This window comes from Lonchura striata, chromosome 5, assembly GCF_050655825.1.
Source record: "Lonchura striata isolate lonStrDom1 chromosome 5, ASM5065582v1, whole genome shotgun sequence".
NCBI classification, from domain to species: Eukaryota; Metazoa; Chordata; class Aves; order Passeriformes; family Estrildidae; genus Lonchura; species Lonchura striata.
Window position 1 is genome coordinate 3299977 of NC_140707.1, and position 25565 is coordinate 3325541.

Consider the following 25565-nt stretch of genomic DNA (forward strand, 5'->3'; position numbering starts at 1 on the left):
GGATGAGAAAAGTTCTCCCAGCTAGCCGGATGTCACTTCTGTCCTTGGATGAATCCTGGAGTGAAATGGACTGTTCCATCTCACCCCCCAGAAGATGTGTGGCTCATCCCACACCTCTGTACCTGCCCCTAAAACATCAGTGTCTGTAACCCCATTGGCCCATGCCTTATCCCAGCCCACCTAGGAGCCCCTGATAAGGGGGCTCCGAGAAGCCATGCGGCCGCTTGGAACCTCTTCCCGCTCTTGGAACTTCTCCCCTCTCTTAGAACTTCCTCCCCTCTTAGAACCTCTCCCTCCCCCCCTGGAGCTTCCCCTCTCCTAAACCCTCCTTTTGTCTCTCCCCTCCCCTGCCCTCTTAAACCCGGCCACATGCTACACCTGAGAGCACGAGGCTCGGACCTTCCTGCACCCCCAATAAACCTCTTTCCCCAAGAGCAACCTTCAGAGATCTCTGCCTCCCTCCACCCACACCGTGCTGGAGCGTGGTCATCCCGCATTTAGGTCCCTGGGCTGTTATAAACGAGCACAATAGCTGTCAAATCCAATTAAAAGGATTTATTAATAGCAGAAAGCGAAAGCAAACCAGCGCGCGCTGGGCGGCAGTCGGTTCAACTACCGCGCCTAGCTCCCCGTTTCCCCCCCACTTATTGGGTTGTCTCTTCCGGGTGTGTGACGCTCTGGTGACGCTCCAGTGTCTCTTCTGCGCAGGCGCACCCTGTTGTTAGGTGGTCGTTCTCTGCCTCTTGATGGCGCCAGTGGTCTTCTTTAAGGTTGTCTCTGCGACCTGGAAATTCCCTCAAAAACAAGAAATGTTATCTCGAGGCACGTTTACATGTTTTGCCAAGTCTGTAACGGAACTATCCTTGAAACATATCTATTTGCTTAGGTGTTTGGGTGTCTAGTAGCAGCCTTTTCAAAACAGTTCTAACTCCCTAAAAACTTCGTAACGAAGTCAACCTTGAAAGATAGTCACTGGAATGCATGAGATAGACACTGGAATGCATGAGATAGACACTGGAATGCCTGACAAGATGAGAACATGTTCAGACAAGTACAAGCTCTAATTAAAATTCTATTCTGTGAATATGAGAGACTCTATATGAACAAAAAGGCCTTATTTTCCTAACAATATCCCCCCTTTTTATTTTAACCTCCTTTTTGTTCATTAAAGCGTTCTAACTCTTTCTTGCTTAACTCTAAATACTCTTCAGTCTCTACTTCGCTAAGTGGCTCATACTTTGGCTTTACTATCATTAAATGTGCAGCTTCTAACCTATTTTTCACTAGGGTAATAAGTTTGCTAAGGATACATGGTCCAAAAGTAAGTATTAGAATTAGTAAAATTACTGGTCCCGCAAGGGTGGATAATAGAGTGGTCAGCCAGGGAGAATATGTAAACCAGGATTCATACCAACTTTGCTGGGATTCTCTTTCTCTTTTTCGTTGTTCTATTTGTTTGCGTAACTCAGCCATCGTGTCTTTTACAATACCTGTGTGGTCTACATAAGCGCAACATTCTTCTTGTAAAGCAACACATAGTCCCCCTTGCTGTAAGAACAACAAATCTAATCCTCTTCGGTTTTGGAGGACTACCTCAGAAAGGGATTTTACTGATTTAACTAGTTCACTTATGGCTTTATCTATTCTACTTAGATCTTCATCTACAGATGTGCGCAGAGCTTTCATACCTTGGGTTTGACTTACTAGGGAAGCGACCCCTGTTCCGACTCCCGCTCCCCCTATGCTGAGCAAGATTGCTACCGTTAGTGCTGTAAGTGGTTCTCTCTTAACCAAGTAGTGTTCAGGGGTTTGTTGATGTTCTAACACGTATTCTTTTGGGTGGTATACGATTCTGGGGATTATTAGAACTTGAATGCAGAAGTCTGAATTATTAAAGGCTTTTACCGATAGGCAGGGTGTAACTCCAAGTTGTTGACATACCCATTTAGTATTGACTGCTGGCATAAGCCAATCAAAAGGTTTGTCTGTTCTGTTAATGCTTATTGTTGTGTTGCAGAGGTGTCGCATATCTGCAGGAATTTTTCCTACGCATCTTCCTTGCCCACTAACTTGGGACAAGGTAATGCCTGGAACATTATCTCCTTCTTTTTTCCAGAGACACTCCTTTGGATTTGTACCATTTATTTCCCTTGCTTCGGATGTAATCCCAATAGCTTCATAAAAGGGTGGATTTATCATATAGCAAAGCCAACATCCTTTAGTTAGGTTAGGATGGGTATGATTTAGAACCCCAAAAGTAGCTTGCATGATTTTCCATAAAGTTGTATACCTCTGCACTAATAACTGAGGTTCTTGATTACCTTTGTCTATAACATTATCTCTGGCTTTATTACTTTCTTTTAAGTCATTGCTTATTATTGGATTTGGGCCTATAGGGCTAGGGTCGTGCGGTGCTACTTCTTTTTTTATTTGAATCAGATTTCCCGGATCATGTCCTTCTATCCAATGCCTAACCCCCCATGTTTTGCCTATTAACCACCCAGAATCGCTTGGTTGAGTGATATTTAGGTAAAGAAAGGTGCAGTTCCCAAGTAAGTTTTTCCCAGTCCAAGGCCACTCTCGTGGTCGTTTACATCCTACTGGTCCATGTCCTACCTTTAAATATTTATCTAATCCCCCACCCGGAGCCCACGCTGATGCTATTGTTTCACAGCCCCAATAGGCACAGTAATAATGTTTGGGTTAATTACAGTATTGCTTCCCTGGGTTTGAAGCGGGGCACATATAGAAGCTTGTTAAGTTTAACAGTCGCCCGCATTTTAAATTCCGAGTTAAATCACAGATTCCAACTTTGAAGCTCGGTGCTCCAGGTCCCGTTATTGTTTGTAAAATATGACGGGTATCGTGATCTTCCCATCTGCTTAAGGTCCATTTAAAGGGTTCATGTGAGTTAGCTGTAGCACTCTGAAGGGGAAACCATACAAACATAAAAACCCATAGGATTGAGTGATACGCACTGCAGGGGAGGATGCTACTTATCATGCTCAGTTTTACATTCCCATTTTCTCTCATTCCGTTGTCACCATTCTCATACTCATGATGATTTACGTTCTCTTTCAAGGTTTGGGAGGGCCCCTCATCCCCACTATCTACCTCTCTGTCTCGCCTGTCAACTTGGTTGCTACAAGTTACAGGGCAAGCCATCTTCCCGACAGCAGAGATATTCTTCAGGGGTGGGATCGTTCCCTCTCTCCCACTTTGATCTCCGGGAGATCCAATTTTTTGTATTCAACTGTGGAGTGTCGCACCTGAGTTTTTTAACTAATTTGCGACACTTAACCTGGACTATATCCGTGAGAAACGGACCCAGGGGCTCGTTGGAATGGTAACAGTGGAATTCAGGGTTGATTCCCTTTACGAAAACCTCCCACCACTCAGGGGATCCTTTAGTCAATTCCCGAGTGGCAACCTTGTAATTTAGTACTTCAGATGTCAATTTGCGCTGCTCCAGCCAGCAGCGTTGACATACACTTTTTGGAGCTCTCCCCTTTCTGCAGTGAGCCCACCACAATCCTTTACAGATTTTGCAGGAAAAACAGGCAAAAGGGTAACAACGACAATCTAACCAACTACACCTTACTCTAATACTTTGATGTTCAGCGTGGCCCTCCCCTTCCCAAGGTCTCTGTTCTTTTTCAAGTCGGATGAACCGATAGAAGGGCTGCTGGGCTGAATCCTCTAGACGTTTACAGTATCCTGGAGGTTTTGTTTCTCCAACTAGTTGTACTTGCAGTTCCCAGTTATCTCCAACCCAAATGTCTTTAGAGCTGATAGAGCTCATGAAAATTATTTGTAAGTTCTCTTTACTGTTAGCTTTAAATCCCCCGGCTTCCCGTCAATTTTCCAGCTCGCTTCTTTGGAAGCTGTATGAAATCGAGTTGGATCCACTGGCCCCTTTATTCTGCTAGCATGAGTCCATCCCTTCTCTGCTGTACGGACTGCGGAGTCAGTGGTGATTAAAACCAGGTATGGTCCGTCCCACTTTGGGGTGATCGAATCTTCCTTCCAGCTCCGGATGAGGACCCAGTCGCCGGGTTGTACCTGGTGTAACACAAGATCTAGGGGTGGTCTTTGGGCCCACATCCCTTTTTCCCATAACTGTTTTTTATATTTCATTAAAATGGTTAAGTATTTATTAATACTTTGATCAGTAATATTAGGATTGGTTTGAACTTTTTCTAGGGAATAGGGCATCCCATATAGCATTTCAAATGGGGATAGTCCTACATCAGCTCGTGGCTGAGTTCGAACATTTAATAATGCCAACGGCAAACATTTTATCCAGGATAATTTAGTTTCTAGTGTTAATTTGGTGAGTTGTTTCTTAATTTCCCCATTCATTCTTTCTACCCTTCCTGAACTCTGTGGATGCCAGGGAGTATGTTGTTCCCATTTTGTGCCCAGAGCTTCTGCTAGCATCTGTGTTATTTTTGAAGTGAAATGGGGGCCTTTATCAGAGTCTATCGTTTCTGGGACCCCATATCTAGGTATTATTTCTTCCAGCAAGGCTTTTGTTACCGTCCGAGCTGTTTCTCTGGCAGTGGGGATTGCTTCTACATAATGTGTTAAATGGTCCACTATAACCAGAAGATATTTTAGTCTCCCTATCTTGGGGAGCTCAGTAAAGTCTACTTGTAAATTTGAAAAGGGCCTCTTTGCCACTGGCCTCCCACCCAGGGGTAGCTTCCTTAGGTTTCTTCTGTTTACTCGTAGACAGGTTGGACAGCTTCTAGTAATCCCTTTCGCTAAGTCATGTAGGCCCACCGTCATATAATGGGTGGCAAAGTGATCCACCAGTCCTTGAGCGCCCCAGTGTGTTCTCTGGTGTAATTTACTGAGCATCCGCTGGGCTATGGCTCTAGGTAAAACCTCCCTCCCATCCTTTAACAGCCATTTCCCTGATTCCTCTTTTATTCCCAATTTTGTAAGCTTCTCTTGTTCTTCCCTTGTAAATATAAGCTTATCCTGGGTAGTAGACCCAGGGTTCTTTGGGGTATCTACAAGGTCCTTCCTAATTCCCTCACTTAAGGTTAATGTCTTGATAATTGCAGCTTTCTTTGCCTCATAGTCTGCCGCATTGTTACCCCTACTCCGGTAATCCATTCCCCGTTGATGCCCTTTTAAATGGACCACTGCTATCCTAGTAGGGCCTCTCAAGGCCCTCAGGAGGGCTATTATTAGTTTCTGATGGATTAAGTCCTTTCCCTGTGAATTTACGAGGCCTCTCTCTTCCCATAATTTTCCAAAAGTGTGCACCACCCCGTATCCATATTTAGAATCTGTATAGATGGTCCCCTCTTTTCCTTTTAATAGTTCCAAGGCTCTTAGGATAGCGTATATCTCGCAGGCTTGGGCTGACCATGTTTTGTCTAGGGGTCCAGATTCGATTACTTTTAAATCAGCCCCCCCCACTATGGCATATCCTGATCTCCTTTGCCCCTCAACTACTCTGGATGACCCATCAACAAACAATTTTTCTCCAGTCTCTAATTCTTCTTCCTCCAGGTCAGGTCTAATTTTGGTTTGTTCTTCTATAGTAATTACACAGTCATGTATCAGTGATTCAGTTTCGGGCTCTCCGAAGAGGAAGGAGGCTGGATTTTGTAATGAGGTGGTTTCTAAAGTGAAATTAGGGGTTTCTAATAGAATCCCCTCATATTTTAGGAGCCTAGCGTCGGAGATCCATTTGTCTGCTTTTTGTTGCATTACACTCCGTATGTTATGTGGAGTTAATACCTTCAGAGTGGCATTAAAGGTGATCTTCCTTGCTTCTTCTACTAACTCCGCACAGCCTGCAATTATTTGTAAACAGCCCGGCCATCCCCTGCTTACAGGGTCTAAGATTTTAGACAGATATGCAATAGGTTTCTTTTTCCCCGCCCAGTCCTGGGTAAGTACTCCATAAGTTACTCCATCTGCGATATTAACAAATAAAAAGAAGGGCCTCTTTAAATCTGGGAGGCTTAGGACTGGAGCATGGACCAGAGTTTCTTTTAATTCTTGGAATTTAGATTTTTCCTCCTCTGTCCACTTGAGGTGCCCGTCTTGGGTAAGTTTTTGATACAAAAATCTTGCCTTCCCACTATAGTTCTCAATCCACTGCCTACAATATCCTGTAAGTCCTAATACCTGACGAATTTGCCGTTTACTTTGCGGTAGGGGCAGAGATAGGATTGCTTGTACTCTATCTGGATCAATTCTCTTTTCTCCCTTTTTCAAATAATGTCCCAGGTACCTAACTTCTTCTTCTACAAATTGTAGTTTTGCTTTAGAGACTTTTAATCCTTTTAGTCCCAGGAAATTCAATAGTTTAATACTTTCCTTCCGGACTTTGTCTTCTTCTTTACCTGCTATTAACAAATCATCCACATACTGAACTAGCTTTACCTCTGGGTCTGTTTTATAGTCTTGCAAAATTTGTTCCAGGGCTTGCCCGAATAAATTAGGTGATTCCGTAAAGCCTTGTGGAAGTACCGCCCACCTGAGTTGCTGTCGCCTCCCCGTGTCAGGGTCCTCCCATTCAAAGGCAAAATAATCTCGGCTGGATTCGTCCAGAGGGCAAGCCCAAAAGGCATCCTTCAGGTCTATTACACTATACCACTCATTTTCAGGTCCCAGTTTGCTTAAAAGAGTATAGGGATTCGCCACTACTGGGAATCGGGCCACGGTTCGCTTATTAATTTCCCTAAGGTCGTGCACCAGCCGATAGGATCCGTCTGCCTTTTTTACCGGGAGTATAGGGGTGTTAAAAGGCGACATGCAAGGCTCTAGCAGTCCTTGGTTTAACAGCCTTTCAACCTCAGGTTTTAACCCTCTCCTCCCTTCTAGTGAAATTGGATACTGTTTTATTCTTACCGGGATTTCAGGATTTCTGATTTTCACTGTAAATGGGGTTATATTTAATTTGCCCACAGTCCCTGGATTATACCACACTTCGGGGTTTATTTTCTCTTCATCTTCTAAACGGAGGGAACAAAGTCTGATCTTTAATTCCTTCTCTACCACCTCAATTTGAACTCCCAATTCAACAATCAGGTCTCTCCCTAACAAATTGTAATCCGCTTCAGGAACTAATAGGAAGTCACCCAACCCCACTTTAGTTCCCGATTCCACCACCACCCCTTTGATAATTTGTACTTCAAAAGGTTCCCCCTTAGCTCCTATTACCGTGGCTGTCTGTTTTGACAAATTACAGCCCTGAGGCAGAAATTGAATAGTAGATCTTTCTGCCCCTGTATCGACCAGGAAATCTATTTCCTGGCCTTGGGGACCCACCTTCAATTTTATCAAGGGCTCTTTCTGATGTTTCTTGGTCCCCATAAAATAGAGCCCCTGACTCCCCTATTCGATTTTGAACTCCTCCTCGTCCCTTAGCCTCCTCCTGCACTCCCTCTTGAAATGTCCCTTCTTACCGCAATAATAGCATACCCTTTCTCCTACCTTTCCCTTGTCACCCCCCCCTTTCCGAGTAACTCTCTTTTGTTCTTCCTCTACCCGCCTGCTTTCCCTCACTGCAGCAACCATCATTTTCACCTGTCTTTTCTGACTTTCATCCTCTCTGCGGACATAAACCTTCTGCGCCTCTCGCAATAATTCTGCTAAATCCCTGTCCTGCCAATCATCCATTTTCTGTATCTTTCTCCTGATATCATCCCAAGATTTCGAGACAAACTGGACTTTGAGAATTGCCTGTCCCATTGGGTTATTCGGGTCTAATCCCGAGTACAGCTGGAAACTTTTCCTTAACCTCTCTAACCATTCAGTGGGGGTTTCATCCTTCTTTTGTCGGTCGTTAAATGCTTTATTTATATTCTGGCCCCTAGGAACGGACTCTCTTATGCCATCAATTAATATGGTCCGAAAGTCCCGCATGTTAGCTCTATGAGCCTCATCCTGGTTATCCCAATTAGGATTCTGCAGAGGCCATTTGGTATCGGCCCGCTGCTGGGCATGTGCGGGTTGGGCATCCCAGGCTCGCATTCCAGCAACTCTTATCATGTTCCTTTCCTCGGCCGTGAATAAAATGTTAAGTATAGCTTGTAATTCCTCCCAGGTGTATATATTAGGACCTAGAAATTGATCCACCCGCTCTGCCACGCCCAAGGGGTCTTCTAGCAAATTTCCCATCTCCTTCTTAAAGTCTCTAACATCCCCCGAACTTAAGGGCACCGAAATAAATCCAATCCCCGGCTCTGGTCCCCCCATCGGCATTTCCCTTAAGGGAAATAGTTTGCCTTGCGTCTTACTTCGGGTAAGAGGACCACGCGAGCCTGAGGGTTGATCAGAGTCTGAGTCTGATTCTTCCTCATCCGATTGTGGAGGAGGAGGGGGTGCATTTGGTGCAGGGGGAATGTAGGGCGGGGGTGCAATGATTACTTCTTCCGCTCGCCCCTTCTTTTTCTTTCTCCCTGAAGCCTCCGAGAGTTTAAACACGAGCACCTCCGGCTTTTCTATCCAGACTTGGGCATAGGCACTCTCCTCAAGGTTAGAAGGTTGCTTAGCGTGTACCCAACCATTCAACAGTTGCTTTACCCAGTCCTCTGAGGATCCAAAGACGGGCCAAAACACTCCTTTAGAAATCTCTTGTCCTCCCCATACTTCTATGCAATAGTGTATCATCTTTGCCTTATCCTTTCCAGGTGCCCCTGGAAAGTGCTCCCAATTTGTTAGCATAAACCCTAAGGGACTCTCCTTAGGAATTGGGGGAAGTTTTACCCCCACCGGGGAGGGGGATTTATCCTTGCTTCCCCCCTGCCCCATGTCCTCCGGAGTACCTTCAGTCACTCACGACAGCACAATCGCTTCCCCTGGTTCGTGGCCCAGGCCCTCGCGGGCTCTGGAAAACGCACTACTGAGGGTCCACACTCGCTTGGAGAATCCGGCTGCCAGTCCTCCTCTCACACACACACACACTCGCCGTACTCCGGGATCCCGAACCCCGCCCGAACGGATCCCCTTTATACTCACGCGTCCTGCGTCTTCTCTTCGTCCGGACTTTTGTGCACAAAAATTACGGGGTACCCTGGGCCCGCTTCCCTTTCTTTGCTTTCGCTCTCTAGGCTTTTAGGTTCGTCGGTCGGGATGAGGGTAAAAACCCCGGTCTGAGTCCGCTCAAGGGAGCGGAATCGTGGCGCCCCTCTCAGAGAGAGGTTCCCCAGATCCCGATCCGAGTCACGGCACCAAATTGTTATAAACGAGCACAATAGCTGTCAAATCCAATTAAAAGGATTTATTAATAGCAGAAAGCGAAAGCAAACCAGCGCGCGCTGGGCGGCAGTCGGTTCAACTACCGCGCCTAGCTCCCCGTTTCCCCCCCACTTATTGGGTTGTCTCTTCCGGGTGTGTGACGCTCTGGTGACGCTCCAGTGTCTCTTCTGCGCAGGCGCACCCTGTTGTTAGGTGGTCGTTCTCTGCCTCTTGATGGCGCCAGTGGTCTTCTTTAAGGTTGTCTCTGCGACCTGGAAATTCCCTCAAAAACAAGAAATGTTATCTCGAGGCACGTTTACATGTTTTGCCAAGTCTGTAACGGAACTATCCTTGAAACATATCTATTTGCTTAGGTGTTTGGGTGTCTAGTAGCAGCCTTTTCAAAACAGTTCTAACTCCCTAAAAACTTCGTAACGAAGTCAACCTTGAAAGATAGTCACTGGAATGCATGAGATAGACACTGGAATGCATGAGATAGACACTGGAATGCCTGACAAGATGAGAACATGTTCAGACAAGTACAAGCTCTAATTAAAATTCTATTCTGTGAATATGAGAGACTCTATATGAACAAAAAGGCCTTATTTTCCTAACATGGGCTATTTGTTTTTTGAGTTGAAAAGACTAAAGTGGTTTCAGTGGTATAATATACACATCGCTTGTCAGGTTGAGATCAAAGCAGCTTTAGCTATAAGAGAATAGAAGATGTCTGCACTTGGCAAACTCTTATTTTTCCTCCACATATGCTGTACATTCATCAAAGAGCATCTTCACAAGTCATACTTTCAGCTGTCACCCACTCCTAAAACTATTGCAGCTGCCTTCCTTTCTTCCTCAAAAAGATAGAATGGGGCTTTTTTCAGCCCCAGCCATCCTTCTCACTGTGCAGAGATAGGGACTGTGCAGTGCCATACAAGTTCCTCAGCCTGGGGACAGGTGCTCATTCTCTCCTGCCTCCAATGGTGTGAGTAACAAACTTGCAAGCAGGAGACACTAACAGAAGCAGGTGTCTCTCACTTTTTTTTCTTTTTCTCTCTTTTTTTTTGTTGTCACTTTCCAGTATTCTGTGAGCAATAAAAATCCTTAAATATTTGCAGGGGAAACTAAATTTTTTGTTCTTGTTTTTGCTTGACTAAAAATCTGGGGGTTTGCCAAGATACAGATCAAACCAACAGCAATCACTGTCAGTGGGATTTTTTTCCATGTTGAAAAAGTTTAACAATTAAATTCCATCATTTACTCTGACATGTTGAGATATCAGTCACTATTGCATGGGCCAAGCACTTATTCTGGATTATATCTCCCAGTTATATAACCAAGTATTCCTTCAGTACGATGGTCTTTTTGCTAAAAGATTTGATGTTCCATAGAAGATGCAATTACTGTACAGAGTTTGTGCATAAAAAGAAAAATCCTCAATCTCTGACATATGTATAGAGCTGACAAAGGAAAGAAATTCAGTATCAGAGCTGGGTAAAATGGCTCATGGTTCAAGTGGTTGTTTTTAATGCTTTTAATAAAAAAATCCTCTGCTGTTGTTTTTAAATACATGTAGTCAAATCTGGAAATTTGAGCATAAGACCATAATGTAGCCACAGTAGGATAATGGACTGAAAAAAATAACCACTGAAAAGACTGAATAAAAAATAAACACTCCCCACTTTGTCCCCCAATTTTTCTGGAATTGTTTAAAGCTAAAAACTACAAAACCAAAATTTACAGAGCTATTTTTTCTGAAGTGTGGACTATACAGTAGTGATAATGAAAATGAGAACAAGCCTCCTGGGATGGTTGTGCTACTTTGCCCTGCCAGATACAGAAACATTTCTATACTTTAAGTATTTTATGTTGTTTTAAATTTTATTTCATTTCTAGGGAACAACAGTACCTCAGGTCATTTTGATGTCAGATTGTATTTCACATCATTTCTGTATGAGGTGCATTTCTTTTCTTTGGATACTTCAGGAAAACATTATGAGGAGCCTGAAAATTGATTATATGAGCTGTGGTCAGGATGCAGCCTTACAGAAAAATCATGAGCACTAAACTTTCCTTGCCAGCAACAGTTAAAATATGTAAACCAACGTTTAAGTTGAATGGTGATGACTTTAAATGGCTTTTTAAAGATGGTGACAAAAGTACTTATGGGTATTTTCCCCTATACTCATACAATTGTGTCTTTAATGCACTGTAATAATAATAAATATTTCCAGAACTGAAGAAACAGAGCCTGAGAGCTTGTCCATCCTAGAAGTTTCTATTGTTCTCATAAATTTTTCTCTACAATTATCTCTTCTCTTGGAAACACTGTGACATAACCATGCTGCCATAATAAGCATAAGCAGTAGAAATCAAATTCAGAGCTACACAACTTATTTTACAAGGAGAACAGATAATGAAATGGTAAGTAGTGTCAATATACATTAATGGAAAAAATTGCCTAAGCCCTGCATGGCTCTGAAAGAGCAAGCTTTTCAGTTATTTTTGAATATTCTGATCCACATGGAAAATGCAGAGAAGTCCTATTTTGCAGGGCTGATTTGCTTCCTATGTGAGCCATAGCAAGGTCAGAATCCTTGGAAGGACACTGCTTCTTACCTCAAGATTTTTGTGAGCTTCTGCCTTGCTTCTGGCTTGGAAGACCTTGAAAGGCAAAAAAAGAAGAGGAAACAAGTGCACTTTTAACCAGGGGTGACTCAAGAGATTAAATCGCTGCCCACTGGCCATGCTTCACAGAGCACAAAGCGAAGATTGACTGCCCATGACGACATTTGAACCTTGTGTCATTGCTGTGAATCCTCCTGGGTGTACTTTGCTCCTTAGACTGAAGACACTGTCATTGAGCAAGCTGGGGGTTAAAGCAGCCTTTTTATTTTGGATAGTAATTCACTAATACTTGGGGACTGAGAGGATTTGGGTTGCAGTACTTATAACAGCCTATTTCTGCCTTGGTGGAAGGAGGTGAGAAGTACAGAGTACCTGAAGCAAGAAAGAATTGAGATATGCCAAAGAACCAAAAAGCTTGATTGGCCACCTAGAGCAAATTTTGTGGGCTTTAGGAAACTGTGGGGTGGCTGCTCTCACCTGCTTCATGACTGGCCTTTCTTTTCCTGCATATTATTTTCATTTCTACTGTTTGTAGTGTTTTTTTTCTTGCACTTTGCTCCTTACTATGAATTAGTATGCTGCTCAAAGCTAAATATCAGCCAAATTGATAAAGATAGGTTATTTATATCTTCTCAGGATTTAAATGCCACAGAAAAAGTTGGGGGACTTGAGCAGATCAAGCAATGTTTTACCCTGCAGCCCCATGTAAGTGACTAACTGCTTTAATGGCAGGTACATTGACAGCTTTAGTTTGGATATGGAGGGAAAATAGATTGTTTTTTGGAAGACACTGCTACTTTACTCAAATTTGCTGCACTACAGCTCAAGGGTTAGAGCACACCTAGACAGTGTGACCATGCTGTAACTATCACTGTGTTCATTTGTAGTTTTTTACTCAGAAGTTGAAGCTTCTTCTTCTTCCTTTAATTAGCTGCCTCTATCAGGACCTGTTTTGTTTTCTGCTATAAATGGTGGGTCAAATAAAAAGAAGGACAGATTTCAGGCAATTTGAGAAATTTTTCTTCTTTTATTATTTCTTGACACATATATATGTAGATATTGCTGAAGGGCAGCTATTACTGAAGGGTAGCTCAATCTTTTAGGACTAAATTGTTCCCTAGGAGTTGTAAAAGTGACTGTGTAAAGAAAACTTCAGCAATCTTTCCAAAGATTGCTAAAAAAATTCAGGACTACTCTGCTGCAAAATTTCAGGCATTTCAGGGCATTTTCACTTCAAACTTCAAGCATTTCTATGGAAATGCTCTAGAGACAGCATACTTAATATATCCAACATCTCTGTTTGCAAAGAGTCTATTTCAGATAGAGGTATAGGAAGGACATTCTCAAAGATACAGAGGGTTACGTACAAAGAATGACACATTTCAGGCAATTTGAGAAACTTAACTTCTTTTATTAGTTTCTCAAACATAGATATTCAAGTATTATTTAAAAGCAGACAAGCAACTAGGGGAATTCTCTAAACTAAGGGTAATTCTCTAAACTAAGGGTTTAAACTAATCTAGTCTAAACTCTATTTCTCTACACTAAGGGTAGCTTTGCAAAATAGTTATATACTGCCAACACTAAAGGGCCTCTGGAATGAATGCTAAGAAACAAGTCTAATTAAAACTACAACTCACTAAATAACTACATTAAGTCCCTGATAGGCTAGGTTGTTGTCTTCGAGGTATTCCAAGCAACCTCCATCAGTTTCACTGTTCTTCTGCGAGGATGTGCAGGTGGAGCCAGTTTCTGCCTCCTTGACTTAGGCAACAGCACTGTTGCAAATGGAAGGTGAAGGGCAAGGCCACTCATGGAAGTGTCTGCACAACAAAACCATGTGCTGCACCATCTTCCTTTCACAGGAGCAGGAAAGCAGCTTCAGGATTGCCACGGACAAATACAACAATCACAAAGAGTCGACGTCGCAGCAATCGGCTGCGAACTTCTCCATCAGAGCTTTGTGCAGGGAATTCTTCTCAGTGTTGGAGAGCATCATCCAGAGGCGAAAGTGCAGCTGAGCATAAGCCTCCATTGCCTTTCTGTGGGAATCCGGATCTCGGGCCAGGTACTCAAAGAGGTTGAGTGGCTCAACCTTTTGCATTGCTGGCGGCAAGCTGATCTCTGCAGGAAGCTTCTCGTTGCCTAGAACAAAATGATCCAGGCGTTTCCATTTCAGGCAGAGCTGCATGTATGCCATGATGTCCTATAGCCGCAGTGGAAATTCCTTCCTGCGCCAGTAGACCGGTGGTAAGATGTTTAACACATGCATGACCAGAGTCTTCCAGTTAGAGGTGGAAAAACCTGTGCCGCTCAGCATGCAGGTGAAGAGCTGCAGGTATTTCAGGTGCAACCTCTTACATGGTATCTGCCTGGCAATGTGCTGGAAGAATTTTGCCTCCGCCACAGCGAATGTCTCAGGCCATGCTGTTCTTGTGAGGATGTTGGCCTTGGCGGGCTGACTGCTCACAAGGTTACCGGAGTTGCCTTTCTGGGCCTCTAAGGGCTGGTTGACCACAAAGATGTCATAGTCTCCTTGGCACACCCCAAAAAGCATCTCCACCAACAGGGTCCTCTTGCCTCTGCTCAGCTGGAATTGGCAGGACCGGCTGCAGGGCTGAAACACCAAGTGCCATGAGTATGACTGAGGCACATGCAGCCACGAGCATCTCACCATCTGGAAGAACCAGCGGGAGGTTTTCTCCACATCCAGGTAGGAGCCGGTGCAGAGTGTCTCCAGGAAGCTGCGCTGCTGCTTCCGCCGCAGCTCCTCCTGCGAGTGGTGCAGGAGGCACAACAGCTTCTCGCCCAGCTGCTCGCTCTCACACGTGCACACCAGCTCCACACGGACGCTGAAGGTCCTTGCTGCCGTCTGCCCTGCACTGCTTGGCTCTAGGTGGAAGGTGTGCCCTGGCGGGGGATTCAGTGGGACCAGCACACGGTACACCCCATCCCACTCATGGGGGCTCCAGCCCTCAAAGGCGCTGCCCACCCCGATGGCTACTTGAGGCACCGGATCAAAGCTATTGCTCACGCTGTCCACAAAGACACGCGTGAAGCTCTCCATCAGCTCAGCTGTCACTGAGCAGCCTCTCTCCAGGTCCTCCACAGGCCACTCTATACCATCCACTAAAAGGATGTCCTTCTCATTCCCAGCATCTTGGGTGTCTTCTCTGTTTTCAATTCCACCACTGGCATTTTCTTCCCTGCCACCATCACTGCCACCTTTTTCACTGGCAGCCACATTACCTTGTTCCTCTTCTTGTCTATCATTATTCTTGTTTCCCTCCACATTCACATCAGCCTGTTATTCATCCTTGTTTCTATCATTGCCATCTTCTGCTATCACATCCTTATTTACTTCCTCAGGTGCAGGAAAACCACTATGGGCAATTTCATTCCCACATTGATTGCTATCTTCCTGCCCAGTCCAGTCTTTACTTCTTTGGTCATTGGCACGTCTGCTTTCCTGCACCTTCACATCCATGTATTCTTCTGTTCCATCTACATTGTCTTCACCTTCATTTACATCAGTGTTTTTGCCTGCCTTTATAGTAACACTATTGTTTTTTTCTTCATTTCCTTCTCCTTCTTCCTTTCCAGTGTCCTTGTATTGGTCCACCTGTACATCCTTAGTTTTTTCTTTATTTGCTTCTCTAGATCTTCTTTATTTCCAGCAACATTGCCAGGTTCTTCTTCATTTCCTTCAGTGGTAGTGTCTCCTGGCATATCCCCATCACTCTGTCCTTCTTTCTTTAAGTGATAGCCATTGTCGACATCGCTGTCTTCCTTCACATCATAATTGCCACTGTTGACATCGCTGTCCTCCTTCATCTTCACATCATAATTGTCTTCAGTGGCATCATCCTTGTTGCCATCATCTGCAGCCACAGGACTGCCTTCTCTGTCATCTTCAGTGCCGCTGTTTTCTGCCTCCAGAGTTATATCTCTGTCTTCTTCACCTTCCTCTGGATCAGCGGTGTCTTCTTCCTGTTCAGTTATTCTCTCATCTCCCAAGGTCTTGCGGGAGCTCTGGTCCTTGCTGCTGCTGCTGGCCTCACAGCTCCTTCTCCTGCAGCCCAGCCACAGGCCCAAGAGGAGCAGGATGCCAGCAAGAACCCAGAATGGCCACTGCTGCAGGGCACCAAAGAGCATGGCTCCCCAGCCCTCATCCTGCTGCTGCAGGGGCCCCTGCTCCAGCTCCTGCATCAGCCGGGCCATCTCACGCTCCAGCAGCTCCTGACGCTCCCGCATTCTCTGGTGCGTGGCCTCATCCAGCCCATCCCCAGCTGGCTGGGGGTACTGGATCAGGCTTTGCACAAGCACAAACAGCAGTGACAGTAAAGCCATGGTCTGCAGGAGGACACACAGGAGGGGCTCAGTGGGGCCGGAATGGAGACAGTGAGGGGCAGGAGCGGCAGGGATGTGGTGGCAGGAAGGAAAGGGCCCCCGGCAGCTGGCAAGGCTGCACCGCTGCCCCGCGCGCCCCGCGCCCCCAGCAAGGCGCTGCGCCCGGCGCTGGGCCCTGGAGACGGGGCAGCCCCGGGGACCGGCGCTCCTGTCCCAGCCCTCCTCCAGCCCCTCTCCCCTCTGCTGTGTACTCACCGCTTGCCGAGGCTCTACTGGGGCAGCGGCACCAGCCTGGGGCCTTTTATAGTTGCCCCCATTGTGACACGGCCCCTGTGCTGTCACAGAGCCCAGAGCGCATCACAGGCCAGCCCCGCCCGCCGTCCCAGCCCGGTCATGGAACTCATCATGGCCCCGATGCAGAGAAGAAAGGAACTGAAGTCTTTTTGTGTGTTTCAGGCTCTCTTATGTAGTTTGTCTCACAGCCACACAGCACTCCCCCTACCCCAGACTGGATGTGAGACTTCAAAAGGTGATGCATGTAATCTGCATCCTGTTCTGTTCAGCGCTTGAGACAAAACACCTCAACACCTCTTTCTGCTGCTGCTGGAAGGGGCAGATGAGATGGCTTGAGCTATGCTTGTAGGAAGCTACCAAAACAGTAATAGCCTCTTCAGCTGCACACTCACTAGGCAGAGGAATTTACCTCAAGGCACATGTTGGACCTGAAGGCACATCTGGAAGTGAAAAAGCATCTTGAGAAAAAATATCTGCGTTTAGTCTCAGAGGAAGAATTTGAGCCACCTCAGAGCATTTCTGTTTTGTTCTATAATTTTGGGGTTGGCGGCTTTTTTTTTTTTTCTTTTTTTTTGAGGGCAAAATAATTGTAATAAACACTACCAAATGTGAATTTCCCCTCTCCCTTCTTTGATGGAAGACAAGCAATGAAAAAGTGGCAATTGCTCTTTCTCTGCATCTTACTCCAACATTTGCAGTTATTAAAATTTGTATCTTCTTTTCACTAGTCCATCAGTTTGAGGTGATGTCTGCAAATGAATAATAATTTTTCTTACCACTGTATCCTCAGCTTTAAGAGGATTCTCTCCCTTTCATATTCAGATCTTTCATTTTCTGCTTTATGCATCCTTTAAAGACCAGAAGCCTTTTCCCTCTGCTTTTTAATTTACTTAGGAAAAGCACATTAATTAAACAGTTACATTTGGTTGGTTGAAGGTTGCCCATGATATTTATTTAGCTGGAGGTTTATCTGGCTGTCAGAATAACTCACTGGAGAGATCACAATTTTATAACAATGCTGGTCAACCAATGTGACCTTCAACAGGACCACCTGTGGTGAACCTTGTGAGCCCGCCTGTGGCACTCATCCCTGCCTTTTCTGGCATGATTTTATATGCTACTGCACCTCAGGCACACAGTATGTAACTTCTGTCAAGCCTTCAAGACACTAGAAGTGTGATTCTGGAAATGCTGATAAATATAAAAGATATGACTCAGAGATAGCCATGTTACCTCTTCTTCTAAGGTTTCCAGGGCTGTAAATGAGGGGGGACAGGAACAACCAGACAATCAATTTATGGAACACTGAAAAGGTCAAGATATTGTAATATGCTGTATTGCACTGAATCTATGGGATATTAAAATTCAGATGGTTCATTCCTAGAAAATATTTGCAGTTGCACAAATAGAGAAGCACAGATTTCCACCATGGTGGCAATTACACAAACAAATGGATCTACTCCAATTACAGTTCGAGACAAACATCCTTGTGTGAGCTTCTTTGGAGCTTTTATATTTGGAGTACTGAGTTGTTCCACTCAAGCAGAGGAACTTAACCTGATACCAGGGATGGAAGGCTTCTTCCCTTCTTCTTTCTCATAAACAAAATGATGAGAAAACATTAACAGTCAGATCAACCTCTGTTAACCTTTTAACTTCAGCTGTTGATATGATTAAGTCAGGAGCCTCTGTTAGACTATTTTTACCTCTTATTTTCTTTCTCTCCTTTCTGATCCTTAATTTGCACTTGACATTTCGATTGATTTGTTGGGCTAAGGAATTTTGCCACTATTAGCTTTACTTTGACAAACCTCTCTTATTTTAGCATAGAGGGTCCCAGAAATTTAGCTAGGAGCCATTTTGACATAAGGGAAAGATCAGGTTTCTGGTCTATGTGACCCTGTACATTTTACAGGCTTTTGAGGAAAAACTCCTTTTCTACAGGATGCAATTTCTAAACCTCTGGACATTGCTAGTCTAATCGACCCTAAGTGGTGCCCAACATTTTTTAAATCCTTATCAAACTCTGGCCTGCAGCTACAACTGAGGCTGCAGCAGGAACACATGGAGCATAAAGGGTATTATATGTATCTCGCAGAAAATAGTCTTCTCAGTACATCCCTCCTCTCAGTGCTTGCTTATATTAAGCACTGAAAGTCACAGTTCTCTATACACAGCAGAACCTGACTATTTAGAAAGGAAATAATTTAGCCAGCTAACCCAGACAGAGAATTGAGGCATTACTTCAGGAGAAATGAGGAAGGTGATGTCTGCCATTAGTCTTCAGTTACAAGAAGAAATAACTCCTGTCCCAAATTAAAGCAAGAGTTGCAGACCTCTTGCATTGTGACTACAAACAAAGTTGAAAGAGTATTCTGGCAAGAGCTTCTGAATTTAAATACAGAAATGACACAGGTCACATGAGAACCAAAGAATGGAAACATTAATAAAGGAAGCAAAACCCTGTCCATGTCACTCCAAGATGTCTTCTGATATCCATGGCAGAATGGTGAATTTGACAGAAACATTTATGTCTGCCAGGCAGATATCCAGTTATAGGAAAACATTCTGTTTGTCTATGAAAACGCAGTTTTCAGTAAAAAAGATGAAAAGTAATTTTGAATGTATATAAACAATACAAAATCATTCTTCAGGATATCTTTATGTATCAGGAGGCACATCTTTTATAACACTTTTATTGCTATATTTGTGAATAACTGTTTTGCAGTGCTATTTTAACTCAAATAATTAAGCTTTCCTTCTGTTTTATGTTTAAAAGTTTGGGGGTTGGGGTTTTTTGGCATTTGGAAGCAAGTCAACTGGAGAGCATTTTCTGTGCCATCTGAGGTCAAAAGTAACAGCATGGAGTCAGAGAAGGCCATTCAGCAGGCAATTTGTGTCCTCAGTTGGGTATCCCTTCTGTAGAATGCAGCTGGTATAAACTATACAGGGTCTGGGGCTACAGAAACAGCAGAAATTAAGAAAGTGAATTTTCTAGAAAAGCTTGAAGTATAGAAAACTTTGAGCATGCTGTTAAAGAAGTTGTGAGTTTGGTTCAGGGGACTGCAGAGATGATCCCTTCTTCAGTCATATTTCAGTTGTTAATACAAGAGGAAATAGATCTTTTGATCACTTTTTCCTGTTAATAATCTGTTTTTAAACACTTCTAATAGATTGTTTTGCACTCATAGTATGATAAAAAACACAATTCTTGAAAAATTCAGCTACATGTGAAAATTAGATTTGGAAAAAATGGTGCTTCTTTACAAGTGTTGAAGTAGTTCTCTCTTCTTTGAGTAACTCCAGCTTTAGAGCAGGTATTTGAAAGTTACTAGTGAATCATACCTATGTCCTTCACCATTCTAAACAGACATCTGCACTTTGAGCCACTTTGGAAGCCTCAGCTGTTATGTGCAGTGCCTTCTCCATAAATAGCCAAAAGTTAGGGTGCTGGAGACTCCATCTTCACTGAGAAAATCCATTCTAAAACTTGCTGAAACTATTACTATCTAATCCCCAGCTTCTAAAGGTGTTTCTTTTTATCCCCATTCATTCTTTGTACCCAGCCTGAGCTCTGGGGGTGCCAGGGGTTCTGGAGGTCCCATTTGTATTCCTAAAGCTGCCATAACCCCCTGGAGGAACTCTCCTGCAAAATTAGTTCTGCTCTCTGAGTCTATGGCTTCCACAATCCCTTTTATTGGAATTATGTCTTTTAGAAATGCCTTAGTAAGTGATCCAGTGGTTGCTGAGCAATCAAGAATTGCTTTTTGCCCCCCTGTTAGGTGAGATGGTGTCACCAGAAGATATTGAAGCCTTCCTGCTCAGGGCATTTCAGTGCCAGGCTCTTACAAGCACACACAGCTGTGCTGGTTGAGCTGACCATGGGGGTAACCTGCGCTTTGTCTGATTCCCTTTCCTCAATAACAGTGTGTCTTGGAACTCTTTTCCCTTCTGCTGCCCTTGAAGAGCCATCCACAAAGACGTTTTCTGCCTCAGGCCAGGCAATGTCTCCTGAATCTCCCCCAGGCTGGGTCTGGAGCTGTGTCACTTGAATGCAGTGCTGGGTTTCTTCCCAGCCCCTCTGTGGGCTGTTCAAACAGGAGGCTGGGTTAAACCCTTCCCCTGTCCTCAGTTCTGAATCCTCCTGTGCCACTGAACAAGTTTCACACTGTAATAACCGAGCACTGCTCATCCATTGCGAGGCTCCTTTGGTGATCAAAGCTTGAACTTGATGGCAGACTGGAACAGTTGGAGATCCTGTTGTCATCAGGTTTTGGGCCTCGGTTCCCATTGAAGCTGTGGCTGCACAATTCTGCAGGCAATGAGGCCACTCTGGCCACTGGGTGAAATATTTTGGCCCAAGTATTCCTTTGGCATGGCCCTGTTGAACATTCACCTACAATTCCAATTTCTTTTGTGAGTCTGGAAGAGCCAGAGCTGAGGCATCAATATTTTTGGTTGTTCATTTTCTCAAGGTTTGCTCTCTTTCTTCTGTCCGTGACACAGCATGGAGGCTGTCTGCGGTTAAAAAGTCCTACAAGGTTCTGGCTGGAACAGAGAATCCTTAATCCATGTTGTGTAATTCCTATTAATCCTCAGAATTGTCCAGCTCCTTTTTGGTACTGGGAAATGTTACTTCCGTGATTGCCCAGACCCTCTCTGGGTCAATCCACCGGGAATCTTCAGTCCCACTATTTCCCAAATATTTAACCTTTTTCTCCATCATTTGCCTTTTTTTTATTTCAAAAACTAAAAGATGATTTTTAGACAGGAAATTCAGCCATTTCACAGAGGCTTTGTCTACCACTTGTTCTTGTCCTCCTCATTGGAGCCATCTGATTCCCTGACTGGCAGGATAGGAGTGCTGTAGGGAGACATCCCTGGCTCCAAGGGCCCTGCCTTTAGCAGGGACTCCATACCAGGCTGTGAGCCCTTCCTTCCCTCCCCTGGAACAGGGTGTTGCTTTTAGACACCACTTGTCCTGGTTGCTTCCAAGTAGTTTGGAGAGGCTCCACATCAAATTTTCCCTGGGGCTGCCCACACCTCTGGGTTCCCTTCAGCACAGGCCTTGCCAGACATTTGACACAAAGGTACAGCAGCAATAGCCTCTGTATCACCTTTTACGATATTCCAATGCCACCATCAAATTCCTTCCTAGTTAATTACAATCAGAGTAGGAAGAAAAAGAATTTAGTTTATTTCAAACCTATCCCCCACAGCTCCTAATAGTGATTGAACAAATGACACCAGCTCAGCTTTCCCATTTATTCCCTTAATAATGAAAACACTCCTTTACAATTTTCCCCCGTTAGGTGTAAGATTCAGAGTGGAGGGAGAGGCCCCTGTGTCCATCAGGAGAGGCCTCCTCTGGATGCAGACCCAGCCTGAATGTTCTCCAGGGCTCCAGTGTGGTGGGTCCCCGGTGGGATGGGAGCTCAGAGAGCCCTGACAATCCATGTCCATGCAGGGGTGGACTTGCTCCTGCTGAGGGTGCTGCTGTCTGTGCTTGCAGTGTCCTTGTGGGCTGCAGCTGGAGCCCTGACTCCTTCCCAGGGGCTGTTTGGGTGGGCTCTGCCCTGGCCAGGAGGGCAATGCCTCTGCCAGGTGCTTGTGGCCGACCCCGTCATGCCCTGGGTGCTGGGGCCCCCTTGGGCCCTGGGGTTGATCCCTCAGGGGCTGTGGGAACTCTGCCGTGGCCTTTGCCTTCAGCTTGGCCTTTTGCTCATCCCTTCTTGCCTTCAGCTGCTGTGCCTTTGTGCCCAAGTGCTGCAGGGCTTCTTGTGCCACTCCTGCAGCCCCGGTCACTGCCTGTGGGTGCTCATCCTCTGAGAGCTGCTGAGCTTTCTGCAAAACCTTTCCTTTCTGCAGGGACCCAAACCAAATCCTGAACAGCAAATCCTGATCCTTCATGTGCACTCTGCATTTCCCAGCTGTTCCTTTGTGTTCCCCCCTGTGCTCAGGGTCCCTGCCCAGCCCGTGTGGCAGAGCCGGTGCCTGTCCTGCCGCAGTGTCCAAAGGCGGCCCCCCCGGCGGGCAGGGCCGGCAGCTCCCCGGGGCCGGGCAGCGGCCGGGGCGTCCCGCAGCCTCCTGGGGGCCGGGGGCCACTGCCGGCCCTGCCCGGGGCTGGTGGGGTCAGGCAGCGCCCGGCGCTGAGCCCCGGCTGCCCCACAGCCCCGGCCCGGCCCCGCAGCTCCCCACAGGCCCCAGCCCGTGCTCCCGGTGCCGCACCTCTGCGCCCGGTGCTGCCGCTGCCAGCACAGAGAAACCCCTGCCATCCTGACCTCCTGCTTTTCCTCTCCTGGAAACCGGGGATGGAAAGGATCTGGATCAGCTGGCAAATTTCGAGAATAAGACCCTGCTGAAAATCATCCCAATCCTGAGTATTTTTCTCCTTCTCCTCTTTTCCGTCATCCTTTTTATTACCACATAGATTCCTCCTGCTGCCTCTTGCTGTAATGATATTGCTGCACACTCCCCCTTCACCTGATCCCTTCCCAGCACACCAACACCCTCCATTCCCTTGTTTTCCAAATGCCTTCTCAATTTCCCTTATTTCCTCCCTGGGTGTCCATGTCCTTAATTACCTCTGGGGGAATGTGCAAACTACCTCAACATTCTCCCAGGGGACCCTTCAGAGACATTTTGGGATCATCATCCCTTTGGCCAGGACCCTCCCTGGCTTTCCCTTTTCTCCCCTCCATGGGTGCCCTGCCATGTTCACTCCCCGAGGATCCCAGGGCACTCACTGATGAGATTTTCAGTGCTCTCTCCCTGCTGACTCTTCACAGACCCCCCTGATGTGTCACTCGTCTGTCTCCTGGTCACTCCCGGGTCCCCAATCAATCCCCGGTGCTGCCGCCAGCCAAGGGAGCCGATCACCCAAAGTGGGTGAGGCACCTTCAGCTGCACTCCCTGCCCGCCGCCCCGGACAGTGTTGGAGGACACAGCCTCCTTTTCATCCTAATTCTCCTGGCCACATCTTCCTCTCCCTTTCCGCATTGACTGAAGTACTTGAGAGGTACAGACTTCCCAATCCACCTACTACATACTCCCATAATATGCTCCCTGTTTTTATATAGCAAATGATATTCATGGCTCTGTTAAGTCTTTGTCGTTCTTCTGGAACTTCTGAGCAGGACCTTGGCTGAGGAGCAGTCTGTGTCATCAGTTAATAACATTTTCTGAGACAGATTGTGTCTGCTGTCACTTCCTTATGTACAGGTCCCTGGCCCTATCTCCGAGCAGCTTCAGAGCATCTGTTTGTAAAGACACTTTCCTGTGGTTCCTTCCATGGGGTCCCCCGTTTGTGGGACATCCCCCCTGGAGCAGGGTGTCCCCTCTGTGCTGCAGCCCCAGGGCTCGGGCCGAGCTCAGCCAATCAGAGCCCGCGGCGCTGATGACTCACCAGTTGCCAGGCAGACTCGCAGCTCCCCGCGTTCCCCACCTGGACCCACCTGCGCCCCCCCTCGGCCCCATGGCCCCGCGAGGGGAATTTGGGGAGGTGGGAGTGGGGCAGCGCCAAGGCCGGGCCCCCCCGCGCTGTCCTGGCGGGAGCGGCTGCAGTGGGGACCGAGTGCGGGCGGGAGCGGCCGAGAGCCCAGCGCTGCCCCAGCCCGACCTGCCCCAGCTCCATCCCTGCCCCTGCGCTGGGATGCTGTGGGGCTGGGGGGAAGAGGGAGCCGGCAGTGGGTGCTGGGCCTGGGGGCAGGAGGAGAAGGGAAGGAGAAGCAGGGTGGAGGAACAGAATGGTCAAACGATGCAGGTGGCAGAAGAGGTGGGATTGTGCAGGAGAAGGAGGAATAGGAGGAGGAAGAGGAGTGTGAGGAAGAATAGGGACACAGGAGGAGGAGGAGCAGAAACAAGGATCACCACGAGGTTCCATCCCTCCTTGTATCTATAGCCTCCCCTTAGCCCCAGGAGCATTGCCACCCCACATGCAGCAGGTGACTGTTGAGGGGTTCCACGATTTTCACAGGGGTGAGTCATAGCATTCCTTAGCTTTATTGGATTAAATGTTGGTGATTTATTTTTTTTTAGGGGCTGAATCTTTTTGTTTTGGAGGAATTTTTTGCTGAATCTTGATGTTTGGGGAGGTTTTGATCTGTGTCTTAAAGTTTCGAGGATTTTTATGCTGAACCTTGGTGTTTTGGAGGTTCTTATAGACACACAATGCCCAATGACTTGGTGAGACGAAGTGGGGACAGGAGGAACTCCCAGTCCAAGATGCTCTGTTCTTTTTTTTCCCCCCAGACCAGGATTTTTCATTCCCAGGGAGGAATGAAAATGGAGGAAATGGAGGAGGAGGAAAAGCCCTGGAGGTCCCGCACAAGGAGTGGCAGCAAACCCAGCCCAGGGAGCTGCGGGGAGGAAAGAGCCCCCCTGAGCCAGGAAGGCAGGCAGAGATCCAGCCAGAGCTCAGAGCTGGTGGAGAAGCCTCGTGGCAGGGAGAAGCCCCACAAGTGCTTGGAATGTGGGAAGGGTTTCAGGCGGAGCTTGGATCTGATCCAGCACCAGGTGATCCACACTGGGGAATGGCCCTACGAGTGTGAGGAATGTGGGAAGCGTTTCCTCTGGAGCTCCAGCCTGAGACATCACCAGAGGATCCACACCGGGGAGAGGCCCTTTGAGTGTGGGGAGTGTGGGAGGAGCTTCAGCCTCAACTCCCAGCTTACGGAACACAAAAAGATCCATACTGGGGAAAAGCCCTACAAGTGTGGGGAATGTGGGAAGAGTTTCAGGGAAAGCTCAGCCCTGATTCGGCACCAGGTGATCCACACTGGGGAACGGCCCTACACCTGCTTGGAATGTGGGAAGAGCTATGGGTGGCACTCAGACCTGAGAAAGCACCAGCGCATCCACAGCGGGGAGAAGCCCTACGAGTGTCCCCAGTGTGGGAAGAGGTTTCAGATCAGCTCCAGTCTCCTCGTACATCAGCGGAGTCACACCGAGGAGAGGCCCTACCGCTGCCCCGACTGTGGGAAGGGCTTCAAGCACAACTCCAATCTCACTGTGCACCGGCGCATCCACACCGGGGAGAGGCCCTACGAGTGTGGGAAGTGTGGGAAGAGCTTCTCAGAGAGATCAAA

The 25565-nt window shown here is 46.5% G+C and overlaps 3 protein-coding genes and 1 long non-coding RNA gene across 4 annotated transcripts; all 4 read right to left on the bottom strand.

Moving 5' to 3' along the window:
- Window positions 1-540: 540 nt before the first annotated feature.
- On the bottom strand, window positions 541-8989 carry LOC146767128 (uncharacterized). The gene has a single exon (XM_085581102.1). It carries the CDS (start codon window positions 8779-8781, stop codon window positions 7363-7365), a length of 1419 nt encoding a protein of 472 aa, XP_085437228.1. The 5' UTR covers window positions 8782-8989; the 3' UTR covers window positions 541-7362.
- On the bottom strand, window positions 541-11368 carry LOC144247570 (uncharacterized). Its single transcript, XR_013341206.2, has 2 exons — window positions 8989-11368; window positions 541-4062 (listed from the first exon to the last, which is right to left on the bottom strand). It is a non-coding gene; the product is annotated as an uncharacterized LOC144247570 (long non-coding RNA).
- A 2673-nt stretch (window positions 11369-14041) lies between these two features.
- LOC146767129 (inositol 1,4,5-trisphosphate receptor-interacting protein-like 1) lies at window positions 14042-15288 on the bottom strand. Its single transcript, XM_085582340.1, has 3 exons — window positions 15197-15288; window positions 14510-15101; window positions 14042-14425 (listed from the first exon to the last, which is right to left on the bottom strand). Exons 1-3 carry the CDS (start codon window positions 15286-15288, stop codon window positions 14042-14044), a joined length of 1068 nt encoding a protein of 355 aa, XP_085438466.1.
- A 96-nt stretch (window positions 15289-15384) lies between these two features.
- LOC146767130 (uncharacterized) lies at window positions 15385-20531 on the bottom strand. The gene has a single exon (XM_085581129.1). It carries the CDS (start codon window positions 16183-16185, stop codon window positions 15385-15387), a length of 801 nt encoding a protein of 266 aa, XP_085437255.1. The 5' UTR covers window positions 16186-20531.
- Between the last annotated feature and the right edge of the window lie 5034 nt (window positions 20532-25565).